Raw genomic sequence first — 14,111 nt, forward strand, 5'->3', positions numbered from 1 at the left:
GACAACGCGGATGTCACATGACGTTTGCTTGGACGCGCAAACAAAACAACTCTATCTTAACTCTCTGTTTCTTTTCTTTGCTCAGCAAATGTGATCTCCTCACTACAATCGCTGCTGCTGCTATTGCTGCAAGTGAACACACATTTAAACAGGTCAGAGCACGCTGACTGAGCGGGAACGTGTACATAATTACGGAGCAGCTAACACTCAGCCGCTAAGCTATTGACTTCCTTAGCATAATTGGAAGCTCGATGTTTTTAATTCGGCTGTTGACTGCGGAATCATCGTATCTGTGTGCCTATTTTTTAGGTTTTTAACGGCAGTCTGAGTCAACACTGTCGCTGCCTATGGAGGCGGACGGATTGGAAGATGAGGGACCCTCGTCTCAGAGTGAAGGTGTGTGTGTAGTTGTTGTCTTTGTAGAGTTGCGAAGACCAAAAGTGTTGCACCATTGTGAGGTTTTTTGACTCGCCCTCACAACTGCAATTGTCTTGTTTCAGAGATAAAATTAGGTTAAGGTGAGGTAAGTGTAGTTCAATTAATTTAAAACATGTACACAGCATTTTAGAATAGAGTCACAGCCATAAGTAGATAAACACTCATTGGCAACTTCTCTACTAGTAATGGGCTTGTAAATCTCAGCAACATCGTTCCACGCTCAAAGTTAATTAAATCACACGTCTTCACTATTCTGATGCTCAGTTTGCTCTTCAGCAGATCATCCTGATCATGTCTCCATGCCTAAATGCACTTAGTTACTGCCAAGTGATATGATGTTTGCATTAACAGGTTTTTCAACATGTCTATCTAACTGTGCTATGGCGAGGCAAGGCGAGTAGAGCTGGTGGAAATGCGTCTCAGATATACATCTCAGATTGTACACTGAAAGTTCTCATTGTACTCAAAGTAAAAAAGAGAGAGCATTGGGGAATTTCAAATAACGTTAACCTTTGTTTTTCTGAAATGTCTTGTTCAGATCATTCAAATATACAGTACACTATTTACTGACTCATCTCGGCCTGGTCATTTATCTGACCTTTCTTGTAATTTCAAAATTCCTGGCCTCCTTTTTATAGCCCCTGCATTCACTCCCCCAAACAATTAACGTCATACAATTATTACTTCATACTCATAGACATGGAAAAAACCCTGATCAGAATTACATTAATAGAGTTCCTCAAACATTACAAACATGGGCGGAGTTTCTAATAACAATTTGACATAATTACCATGTAAGCCTGTCATTAAAGACCACACTTAAATACTTCCACCTCTAAAACTTTAATTACCACAGTGTCAGCCACTGATTTGTTGTTTCTAGAAATCAATCACTGTCTTCAATTTTCTTTAGCGGTTTATTGACTATAAATTGTCTTTTTTATTTTTTATTTTTTGTATTTGACAGATTTCCAGTTGGCACATCAGGAGAGTTCAGACCCTGTAGACAATGTGTATGTGGATAAGGAAGCAGTGGATAAACTCACAGAGGGATTACTCTCTCACTACCTACCAGACCTACAGAACTCTAAAGGGGTACTTCAAGAGCTCACGTGAGTATTTACTTATGTGGCGCACTATGAATTATTACTATAAAAAACATAACTGTAGATAAATTTTATTTTTAGGTTTATTACTTTTTTTTTAACTGATTGTCTTGTCTGTAAAATACCAGAAAATTATCCACCATGTTGTCTTAGACATCCTGAGATAATCAACAATCCAAAACCTCAATTTACAATGCGCAACAAAAGAGAATCGAAGTGTTCTTACAACTACAGTGCATAACGTTTGGTGATTTTTCTTCAGTCAGGTCATAGTTTGGCTTGAGAGACCCAAACTATGACCTGACTGAGGGAGCATTTGTGTGTTTACAGCTGGGTGGGCGGGGCTAAGAAGTGTTTATCCCACAAAACTGCTGAACAGCCAGGGTTTTTTGAGCAGGAGAGTTCACTTCTGAAACTTCCTACTTCATACTCCAACCCGTTTGCATAAGCCTTGCTTTAAAAGCACAAAGTTGCTGTTGCCTTCGTTTGTCTTGGCATAAAACAAATCACTTTCTGTGTGCTGCCAGGGAGGGTTGCCTTAAAAACAGTACAAACTGAAAAACACAGAGTTTTGTGTAGCGGATGGACTCTAAATAAAATAATAATGAATAACATAGACATTTGATTGAATTTAAATGTTACTCCCCCCCGGTTGTAAAGTGAACTTTTTAATTCAGTTGCTTGTAAATTCTCTTGCTGAGCTTGGTCCTGTGTGTGCCAACATAAGGTGATTAGAAAGGAAGCAGTGAAGAGATAAAATATACCTCTGTCACTTCTCTGGATTAACTGGAAAACAGAAAGACAAGGACTCAAACATGCTGCACAGATAAACACACAGGATATCCAGCACTTGGTTAATACATTAAGCAGTTGCTTTTATTTTGGTAGTTCCAGTGTATTACTATTTACATGGTTGTCTGTGTGTATGTACTAAACCTTACATAACAAATAATCCCACGTTTTCTTGTCTCTACCAGACAAAATCAGCTGATATTGTTAGACACACTCGACCAAGAAGTCACAAAGATCAGCGACTGTAATGCTTTACTGGACCTGAATTCGCTGGTACGTGTGAACCGCAAATATAATGTTGGTTCTTGGGGCTGATTTTTAAATCAAGTGTGTTGGGTTTTAGTTTACAGAGGCAAAGGTTTATCACAATAAACTGGTGAGCATCCGGAAAGAGATGATCATGATTCACGAAAAGACAACTAAACTAAAGGTACCTGTCAGGATAGTTTTGTATTTGATGCCATGTTTGAAGTCAAAGAAAAAAAGAAAAAGCTGATTAAATGTTTGCTTCTCTCAGAAAAAAGCGTTGAAACTGCAGCAACAGAAGCAGAAGGAGGCACTGGAGAAGGAGCAGCAGCGTGAAAAGGAGCTGGAGAGGGAGAGGCAGCTTATCGCCAAACCCGCTAAAAGAACATAGGATCCTGCAGCAGTATTGTCAACCACACAGCTAGTTTAACATGTTTTGCCTTATTTATTACATATCAACAGCCATTTTCCAAAGAGTGGGGTTGTTGTTTTTTTTGTAGACACTTTTCTTTCTTTTTTTTGAAAAATCATTTCTTTGGGTATCTTGCATTGATTTGACATTTCACTGTAGAGACCCAGATCAGAGCAGAGAGGAGCTAAGATGTCTTGGGGTTTTGGTGGTAACGTCATATACTATAAATCTAGTGGCCAAAACAAACCATTTAAATGGTAATGGTGTGTGAAGTGCCAGTCAACACCTTCTGTCTATAACTTTCATGTGCCAGTGATCGGATTAAACTAAACTGAGGTTTTAGCTCCTACACGTAGGCAGCGTCACTAGAAAGCTAGTGATTTGGTTGAGACTCATCCACAGGTCTTTAAATAATAATGTTCTGGGATGAAAGCTGTTTTTACTGTGTCCGAACACACACACGCTTTATACAGTATGACACAAGATTTACATTATACTGAAAGGTTGTTATGGAAATATTGCTAAAAACACTCGAAGATGATTAAGAAACAAATACTTTGTTACTTCCTGTGGAGAAATTGAATAGAACTAAATATTCAGTTTATAGAACAGCTGAGCAATTTGTTGCCTATCCCAGCTTTGAAGCATTCTTACATATACATTACATTTGACTTATCAGTTTTAGTTTGTTCAGAATTATTGCAGGACTGCGTTATAGATAGTAAAAGTAAACATGAGTTTATTGCTTTACATTTCAAGAAGGATTCATGTTTAGGTGCAGGGTAATTGTAGTTGATCAGGTTTAACCCTGTTACCCACTGGAATATATATATCTACATATCTAAATATGTATATATTATTGTAATATTTAACTTCTAAGCAGAGAAACATGGCATAAGAATATATAGGAAGCTTTTAAAATAGACCTGGAGCGAGTCAAGTGTATTGTTTGATTGACTTTGAGGATATGAGTTGTTACAGTAGCCAGACGACTCGTGTTTATTCACTTTTATGTTGTTATATTGCTGCACTGCAGTTGGAGCAAAGTGGTGTGAAACAGTCTGCGAGGAAGGCAATGTAAACAGTGTGTGTTTGCCTTGGTGAAACAGTTCAGTCGGTGTATGACGATTGTTCTCCGGGAAGGACGTTTGGTCCTTTTTTTCCCTGAGATGAACAAAATCAGCACAAACCAAAAACACAAGGACTAACTCATCAGATGCTGGTATTTACACGATCAAACCTCTGATACAGAAACACAAGCACTTCCCCCTGAGAGCAGAACAAATGAGTCAAAGACACATCACATGACCAGGAGGAGAGACAGACCATTTACTATTTCCTCTTTTTATGTTTTTAAAGGTTGATATACAGTATGTTGTCTCTGGGCTTCATATCCTGTTTGGGTTGATGTTGATCTGTGCTAGATTTGACTGACTGTACTTCTGAGGTCCAAATAATTTAATAATTCATAATAATGTGTGTCAAACTTTACCCCCACTGTTACTCTGCATCCAATAATTATAATAATGATAAATATTTCAAAAAGGCTGCTATGCACTACTTTTACCTGGAACGCCACTGTTTGTACTATTATGTACTATATGAATAATAAAATCAATACAAACTAGTTTGTAGTAAAATGACCTTTTTTCCCATTTAGATTTGAACATGTAACCAACTGTGAATGTAAACAGATCATCTTTTTCATGATAAATAGCAATTTTTTGATCTCAGGGCTGCAACTAGCAATTTCATAATTGATTATTTTCTGAATTAATTGGTTTATTTGGTCTATAAAATGTCAAAACAATGTTGAAATTGTGTTTTCTTTCTCAAATGTTTTGTCTATAAACTAAAATTGTCTGTTGTATGAGAAGAAAGAAATAATAGAAAATATTCAAATGTAAAAAGCTGAAAAATCAGACTTGTTATAAATTTGCTTTATTATTTAAAAACAACTCACTGATTAATTTTCGAGATATTACCGTCTGTGTCCACTAGGTGTCAGCAGAGGTCTGTTCATTTCCACATGCCTTAGTCTCTTCCATGGAAAATCAACATTTTTCTGCAAGTTTTTATTCATTTCTGCGCCACCTGGTGTTACTGACGCACAACTACAATCACAAAGGACCCTTCTGAGTTCAGCCCCAATTTACAAGTTTGTGAATGAATAGTCCGTGTCTTCAAATCATCAGACAAAATAAAACATTTCGATTAAATTAGAATAGATTACATTCGAGTGGACTTTATTAACTCGTGTTGCAACAAAAAGGACAAAGGACAAGAATGAGTAATAAAATGACATATTTAAACAAATTGTGGGACGAATAGATCACATCTAAAATAGATATACAAAATGTAATTTTAATTGGTGAAATAAGCATGTTAAAACATATGTGTAAAATATGTGAATTTTATTTAGATATTTACTTTATATACAATACACCTTTCAATTCTTTTGGAAAATTAATCACGTGAAAGTGCAGTGGTACAGGTTATAATGACACAGATTACATAATAAGGGGGGAAAAGTGATAATGATGCAGACTGTAAGAATGTCAGGAATGGTGATAACGACAGGATCGTGGTTTGACAGTAGAACAGTGCACAAGGTCTGATTAACTTGTCCGTGAAGGTCTTAAAATGTCAACACAGATGTTTTCAACAAAGACGTTTTTCTATTTTATTTTAATACCTTTGTCACATAGCAGTTACCCAAATGAACACTTGTTGACATAAAATGAGGTTACATTCCTTCGTATCCCAACAGAGCCGTGTGTTTTGCCCACTCCCTCCTTTTTCACATAAAGCTCTAATTTTGTCTTCATTTCTGCAGCGACAAAGTCAAAACCGACACGTCTGCCTGCGTCTGGCCCCGCTCACTCAGAGCCATGCTCACTGCACAAAACTGTACTACAGTTGTGACCAAAGAGGGTCCAGATTCAGAGGAAGGGGTCAAACCGATTTACGCTAATGAAAAGTGTGTATATAGAGTGTTTATGGTGAGTGAAAACCACATTTTCAATATAGTTTTTTTACAACCTTGACTCTGTGTTTTGTTTTCTTTGCGTCTAAAAACAGTGGCTCTATGTATATGAACGTCTTTTGCAATTTCTGTCATTCATTTCTTTATGAAAGTGGGTCAGTGCTGCACTGTGGAGACCAAAACACGTCATTGATATAGATAGCTAGATAGATAGGTGGATACATACATACTTACTTACTTAGTTACTTACTTTCTCACTCACTTACTTTTTCACTTACTTTCTGACTGACGCTTATTCAATGAGTATGTAAGTCAGAGGCCTCAAAAATGCGACCCACTGGCCGTATGCAGCCCCCCCAATCAACTTCATGCAGCAGATATCATGATGGAATATGATGATACTATCCTCATAATTAGCTCTTATAAACTGACCGGCCCCTCATGACCACACTAGACGCTCAGTGGTTTTGTCTGCATTCTCCACTTTCCTCCCACAGTCCAGACACAGGCGGAGGTTAATGAGACGCTCTGACATGACCAAAGGTGTGAGTGAAAGAGTGAATGTTGTTTCATGTTGGCACTGTGATGGACTGGTGACCTGTCCAGGGTGTGACTCCGTCTTTTGTCCCCTGGTAGCTGGGATGAAAAAGCTGGAGACAATGACTGACTGAATGACGTAAAGTAATGTAACGACATATGACACATGGAAGCTGTACAGTGGCTCATAATATAACTGGAAATATCAGTGAATCGTAAATCTATATAGGCTATACATATATATATATATATGTATATATATATATATAAACGTAAGTGTGTGGGTTGTTCTGCATGTGCAGAAGAATACATTCAAAATAAAAACATACCACATTCAGTGCCCTGGGCACAGTTTTAAGAGAACCCACACACACGTACATAGAGGCACAATAAAAGCGTCGTTTAAATACTGTGTGCTGAAGAAGAAAAAGAAGAAGCTGGCGCCAAAAACACTGTTGTCCTCTCAAAATGAGATTGTTTATAGCTACAGGGACAGAGGGATTGAGCACAAAATGACTGTATCCATTTATGTTGTTATTTATGGGTTGTGTTGTTGTTTTTTAGATTTGTGAATGAAAATCTAAAAAAAACTTTTTAAACTGGATTTAAGCATTTTGCAACGCTTTATAAAACAATACTATAGTAGTATAGAAATAATTTTGTATAAGGGAGGTAATATTTTTGGCTTTAAGGAAGCCAATGATGTGTCGTTCATTCATGTAGGCCGTTCTTTTGCTGAGATACGGGCCTGAGAAGAGAGACAAGTCTCAATCAGCCAGCTGGTGTTTGTTTTTTGAATGGAAAACATATTAAAGTCTGCAGGAACTTTGAAACAATGTCAGACATTGTTTTATTGAACATTAATAGATATATTAAAGTGAAGAAAGTACATTGTTTAAATCCAAATTACACAGATGTTTCCGAAATGTGACAAATAAGTCCTCGCCTGGAAATCACTCTAATTCTGTTCTGCTTCACTTGATCAAAGTCAAACTTTGCAGAGATTATGTTCACAGGCTGTACTTTGATTTGAGTGAGTTTAGAGCTTATTCTCCATTATTCCAGAGAGATATTCATCTTTATTTTGATGAATATCTTTTATTTTTCTATTTTAATTTATTTGGTGTTCTATCTTCATTTACTCTTCACCAGTAATACTTACACTGATATTTACACATCTCAACAAATTCCACAATTTTTTCCTTTACTATGACACCAAAAGTATTAGGCCTTGTTGTTGCAGAGATATACTCATTTTATTATTATGAAATGTAGTATGAAATATGTGTTCAGAGACCTCAAAATAGGCTCAAATAGGCTCAGGTAGCGTGGATAATAACATTTTCTACTAACCCTTTTTTACTAAAATCTAAAATATTCAACTTTGTACCAAAATGGCAAGTTTAGAAGATGTGATTTTAAAACTGCTCTTTTACCCTGTCATTTTGTTTTGTGGAGATAAGCAAATAATAAGAAAAATATTCAATTTATGAATTAAGTAATTTATTTAGTATTTAGTAATTATGTCTTTGAAATGACTCAGCACAAATGTGTTGTGCTTCATAAATGGTCTAAAATGACGGTATCTGTATAATGTTGGTATTATCGAGTTTATGATATTGGTATCGGACACAAAAAAGTGGTATCATCCCATCCCTATTCTATATGTATATATATAATGTCCTTTTTGACTTAATTTATTTAACCTTTACTATGTTTTTCTCTTGACCTGCTGTAACAGGTGATTGAAGCTGAGTACTTTTTGTGTTAATGTTTGTTTTCTCTGAGTTTTCACACTATGCCATTGTAATATTTCACCAGCAGAGTTAAAGCTTTGATTGAAAAGCTTTAATTTGTTGTTGTTCCAGATGGAGAGAAGGAGAGGTTTGTGTGAGGCTTCAGAGGTAGACAGCGCTGAGGAGCAGCGGTTTCCGAGGCTGGGCCGTGCTCTTCCAAGCGCTTGGTTTTGACTTTGTCTCTACTTTTAGAAACTTGGCCGTCGCGGAACACACAAACCCCCCTCCTTCCCCAAAGCCACAAGCGAGTCACAGACTTGGAGCAGCAGCAGATGATGATGTTGTAGCGGGCGGCCTTCCTGTCTAAGTAAACAGTGATTCAGGCTGGTGAGGAGTGGGTGGCTGTGGTCGGCATCAGACTTGGCTGTACCAGGCCTCTCCCAGACCCACCATAACAGGATATGGTCCTCGGGCCCACACTTAGCATGGTTGCATCATGTTATTATTTCCCTCAGGTTGAACCATTTGGTTGCCCTGGTAGTGTTTCATGCACACATGTGAAGAGGTGGAACGGATGTTCTGGAAAACATATCTCTCTCTGTGGTGTTTTCGACCAAAGTGACAGTGACTTTCCCTTCTCGAGCACGTCTTATATAACTCTTTATACGCAAGTCTGGATAAGTGGGCCTGGGAGACATTAGTAATTATGTTTCTTTGCCTCAACAGCACAACAGTTTACTACACGACTGCCACATGTTTTTTCTGCAAAACACTATTCTGGACCTATTTTAAACCTGTGCAATACATAGAAGTAACTGGATAAAACTGCAGTGCACTCGGAGAGCGGTGACCTCCAACGTTGTCAATACACATCTCTTTTTGGATCCTGAATCAAAATCAACAATAAAATCCTGTTTTTTCTACCTTGAGCTGAAATTTCACATCCTGAGAAAATGGTATCAATATCAGTTCTTTGCGTTTTACCTGCTGATTTACTTCAGTGCTATTATTTTATGAGTTTGTCCTAATTAGAAAATTAATACTTTAATTAAAGTATTTTTCTGACAACCTTAATTACTCATTCACTATTTTACATCATCATTATTATTACTCTTACAAACAACCAGAAGAGCACATTAATCAGTTAAAGGTTATCAGGTTAGCCTCCGGGCCTTAATTTCAGATTACACTTTGTGACTTGGCAAAAATATCACACACAGTAATCTAATTTAACAGATGATTTTAGTGGTTTTGCAACACAGGATCCTATAAGAGATAAATATTCAGGGAGAACGTTTATGTAAAAAGGTTGACATGACAAATGGAATCAAGATATCAAAGAAAACACATATACTGTGTATGTTGTTTCCACTACTGTTTGAGTGATAGTGGTGTTATGTTACGGGTCACGGAGCGCCGTGTTGTGTCTGCACTGTGGCACAAGGTTTTTATTAAGCCAGTTTCACTCAGCGTAAACACAGACAGAGCGTGCGAGCCACATCTTTTTGGGGGCTGTTTTCACGTCAGCACCACCACAGTTGCAGCGTCAAACCTCCTCCTGCAGTTCCAGCGTCCATTCTGGATTTTTGGAAGGTCACATTATCAAATCAACTTGTTACGACAACGCCAATTGTCAGAGGAGAGTTTTATGGAACAAATGTCTGGTGTCACGGGCTCCTCTTTGACTGTGGTAAAAGTAGTAAATATAGAAACAAAAAAAGGAGGCTTTGAAGAGCAGAGTGTGTGGCAGAGGGAGAGGATAACTTGATTAAATTTTGTTTTTTGGGTTCGGTAAGAGAGGAAAGCTGTAAGGAATATTTTTTAAAAGGGCATGTTGCAAAGTTGTGAGTGAGACAAAGAAATTGTTTTGAGTTTTGCAGCCACAGAATCACCTCTGCTGCCAGTGTGGTTAGTGGTTGCCTGGACGTGTCCCGTCTGACCTGCGTGAGGTGCAGATGTTATAATCCGGCCTGGGACTGTGTGAGGAACTGCAGGATTTATAGTGTTGTTTATATGCTCTATTTGAGTCGACCGCAGCAGACTGTTGCTTCCTCTGCTTTCTGGATGCACTGTAGAGAGGTGTGAGCACAAACACACGTACACCCATGCAGGCAGAAATGCAGGCAGACACACGCGTGCTCACACACATAAACAAGATCCAGTAAGAGCCAGTACTGCAGCCTCTCTAACCCCAGTGTGGTGGCTGGCGTGGTTTAGTAAAATGCAGGGTTTGTTGAAGTCCAGAGGCAGTCACGGGTGTCAGAGGACCATGTCCTTCGCCACCACGATGCTATCCGTCCATGAAGAATTGTATGTGAGGACAAGCGGTTCACACAAACTTAGTTTCTGCAAGAACCACTAATTGTGAAAGAGAGCTTATTGTTTACATTTTTTTTTAATTTGTAATTTTACTTTTACTTAAGCACGGAATATGAAATCAAAATCATGCACCAGAAAGGACAGGTGAATGATGAGGACATAAGGACAGGGGAATGATGAGGACAGGTGAACGATGAAGACAGGGGAATGATGAGGACAGGTGAACGATGAAGACGGGAATGACGAGGACAGGCGAATGATGAGGACAGGTGAATGATGAGGACAGGTGAATGATGAGGACAGGTGAATTGGAACTAATTAAGGTCCCTTTGTTGAATGAGAAAGTTAAAGAATTTGTGACTTTTGACCCATGACCCATTTTGACTGAATATGTTTTTCATATTTTATTTTGTCAGCACTTTAATTTGTAAAAGTTTGCCTTTAATTAAAAACAATTCATGGGAGATTTGTGTCCCCTTGTCCTTTTTGCACGACACAAGAATGAACCTTGTAACTAAGTAATTTTTACAATTTTAAACAACCTACTTTTTTACATTTTACAGAGCAGTACTTGTAGAATATTCCAGTACTCTTTCCACCTCTGATTGTTTGTAGCTTCAACATTTTGAGTTGCTCGGTCCTTTACTCACAGAGAGAGAATAGAAGTCAGGGAAACATATGCAGCTGTGCTTTAGTGCAGACCTGCAAAAAGTCTTTCACTGTTGTTGTTTTGTTTTTGTTTTTTTTTACTTTCAAAGAGAGGCCCTGCTCCCAGTGCAACTCAAGGTTATATAACTGCTTATCTCTCACAGTCAAGTCCAGACCGAGCAGCTCGTACATTCTGTGAAGTGACACCTGGTGTAAAATGAGTTTGCTAACCTTTGAGAACATTAACATCAAAGCTAAGCATATCGTGAGCTACTGTTAACGATGATTGATGAGCCGTACACAGTATGAAACAGTATGAAATAATAAAACTGGGTCATGAGAAGAGAATCTGAAATATTAACTTAAAATGCATATTTTTTCGGGCCATACTTTTCAATGGAAAGCTTCTTGAAATTAAACTGCAGAAAACTCACATGATAGATAGGAATTCAACAAGATACATCTATCTTACACTCGCTTACAAGTGCAGAAAGGTTATTTTAGTTAACGAAAAAACTAAAATTGAAAAAACGTTAACTGAACTGAAATAAAGACTAGAGTTTAAAAAACTGATAACAAACTGAATTGTGTGTTTACAAAACTAACTATAAAATATTTATGTTGTTATGTTTATGTGTGTCTTTAGTCTGTTGGTTATTTGATTTCTACCTGGCTGTAACTGTATCCAACCTTAGCGGTATTCTGCACACATTTTGCACTTCTGGTTACTTTCTTGTGGACTGTTATTGCATATTTGATACGGGGATGGTTGTTCATCTGTCCTAATAATGTTTAAAATGGCATATTTTGTAGGGGTTTTCATGACACAATATTTACGTTAACACTAAAACTAAAAAAACAAAAGCATTTACAAAAAGGAAAACTAATAAATACTGTCAAACCGAATGCAAAGAAATTAATTTTGAAAAACAAAAAGTCAAAACTAAATAAAAACTAAAACTAAAGAAAAGTCCAATGCATATAGTATATGAAGCCAGTGACCTAACAGTCAGAACGATCATGGAAATTAACGTTGGAGGATGACATGATCGCTTGAGGACACAATCAGCAACAGTGACATACAGTACTAGAGTAAATTCTCAGAAGTAATCATTAAAGTTCAGCTGCAAAGTGTAAGTAAGGCATCATGTATTCCTTTATTAAAGCACATGCTTTCATAAATCAGATTCCTGCTGTCGTTGATGTTAATCACTGACACAGACAAAGCCATGAGAGCTGTGATACCAAGCACTTTTTACTCCTGAATGACATAGAAGCACATCAGTGAACCAGCCATTGGATCTTTTTAACAGCTCCTGCAAAGGATTATATTCCCAACAGTATGAAGCTGCATGCAGAGCTACAAGGAGAGAGAGAAAAAAAATGACTTTCCCATATGTAGGTTAAAAAGAAGCTTTCTTTATCCAGTACATAGGTGGCTACAACCTACTTCCTCACACGTGTGTAGTACCATGAAATGTGTGCTTTGGCAGGAGCTGGAATGAAGAAAAAAAACAAAACTGTATGGAAGTGATTTTTACTCCTGACAAACCCATGACTCAGTGAGTCACTCCCCAGACTGAATGTCGGCTGTACTTTTCCTTTACAGGAAAGTTCATGTTGTACTAACACACATTTCTAATGTGTGTGTCTAATGCAGGATTGTGGCAGCGAGTGTAGACTTGCAGAACTGCAGTTTGCATTTGTAGGTTTACACACTTGCTTTTAACGAGGATCCTCTTTTCAAAGATGGAAAGCTATTGTGACAATTAAAATACTTTCCTGATATTATTTTGAGTGGGTTAAACCAGACATTTAATGAATCACAATGTCATTTTAACCAGTAAAAACATGCACACACACACACAATACTTAAGTAAAAGACTAATAAAATTCCCCTGAATAATCTTCAAAGTCACAATTGGCTTTATAGAGCTTGATGTGCTGTGACATCCTCTTTAATCTCGAAGGAGTGGTGAGGAAAAAGGCATTGTTGATTTGGTACAGATGTTATGAGCTTCCAGACACATCCTCTTTTTCATTTATCACCAGGAATTCACTTATTCACTCCCATTGGTTGGATTCATTAGGGCAATTTGGGCATTAGTTGCCCAGCAACACATTGGCATGGCAGCAAAAGGAACTGGGATTTATTTTAGTTGGAAGTAGGCCCATTGGGCCACTGATCCACAGCAGCCCCAGAGGTGTAAATATGCATTACAAATTGTGTGCTTGCCCTGCAGTAATGACACGTTGAGCAGTGTGTACACAGCAAGTGCTGCTGGGGTTAAGGCTATTTTTGTACTATGTATATTTAGCATCTTTAACTTCCTATTGTCCGACATTGCTTCAAGTTTTCACTATATGGTCCTTTTAAAAGGTTGTAAGGAGATGTTGAGCGTCATTAAAAGGTGCTTTTACGAATGTGCCCAAAGATCATCACTGCTTATTTGCTGCCTCAGAAGCCTGCACAGCAGACCAGTGCCCACCCCATGCTCACTTTACTCTAGCTGTATTATTTTAGTGCTGTTGCTGTACAAAAAAAATTACCTTTGAAAGTCATACATTGACATCCTAGTGTCAAAGTGACACGAATGTGTTCAACTTTAGATAAGTGTCATGCTTAAACTCGAACTCGGGGGTCACGAGGTTCAGACAGGTGACTCTGCTTTATCACTCAAACCAACTGTCGACTGGGAGTGAGATAGTGAAAATTGCCAACTCATTGGCAGTGTTTTGAATGGGGCCCATAGTGAACACGTCAGTTTAAGAAGTGAGCGTTTTATTTACAGCATGTCCTTACACCTTCAAGGCCTTTATTTAGCAGGCCTGTAGTGCAGCAGTTGTAGTATTGACATTGTCTCTTTGAAGTAAATACAAGAACACATGAA

General features: G+C 37.8%; 1 protein-coding gene across 1 annotated transcript; it reads left to right on the top strand.

The window, feature by feature from the left end:
• Positions 1–3: 3 nt before the first annotated feature.
• bloc1s6 (biogenesis of lysosomal organelles complex-1, subunit 6, pallidin) lies at positions 4–4,621 on the top strand. Its single transcript, XM_044031226.1, has 6 exons — positions 4–152; positions 310–396; positions 1,406–1,550; positions 2,522–2,609; positions 2,680–2,766; positions 2,854–4,621. Exons 2-6 carry the CDS (start codon positions 348–350, stop codon positions 2,971–2,973), a joined length of 489 nt encoding a protein of 162 aa, XP_043887161.1. The 5' UTR covers positions 4–152; positions 310–347; the 3' UTR covers positions 2,974–4,621.
• The last annotated feature ends 9,490 nt before the right edge of the window (positions 4,622–14,111 follow it).

This window comes from Solea senegalensis, linkage group LG7 (assembly GCF_019176455.1).
Source record: "Solea senegalensis isolate Sse05_10M linkage group LG7, IFAPA_SoseM_1, whole genome shotgun sequence".
NCBI lineage: Eukaryota > Metazoa > Chordata > Actinopteri > Pleuronectiformes > Soleidae > Solea > Solea senegalensis.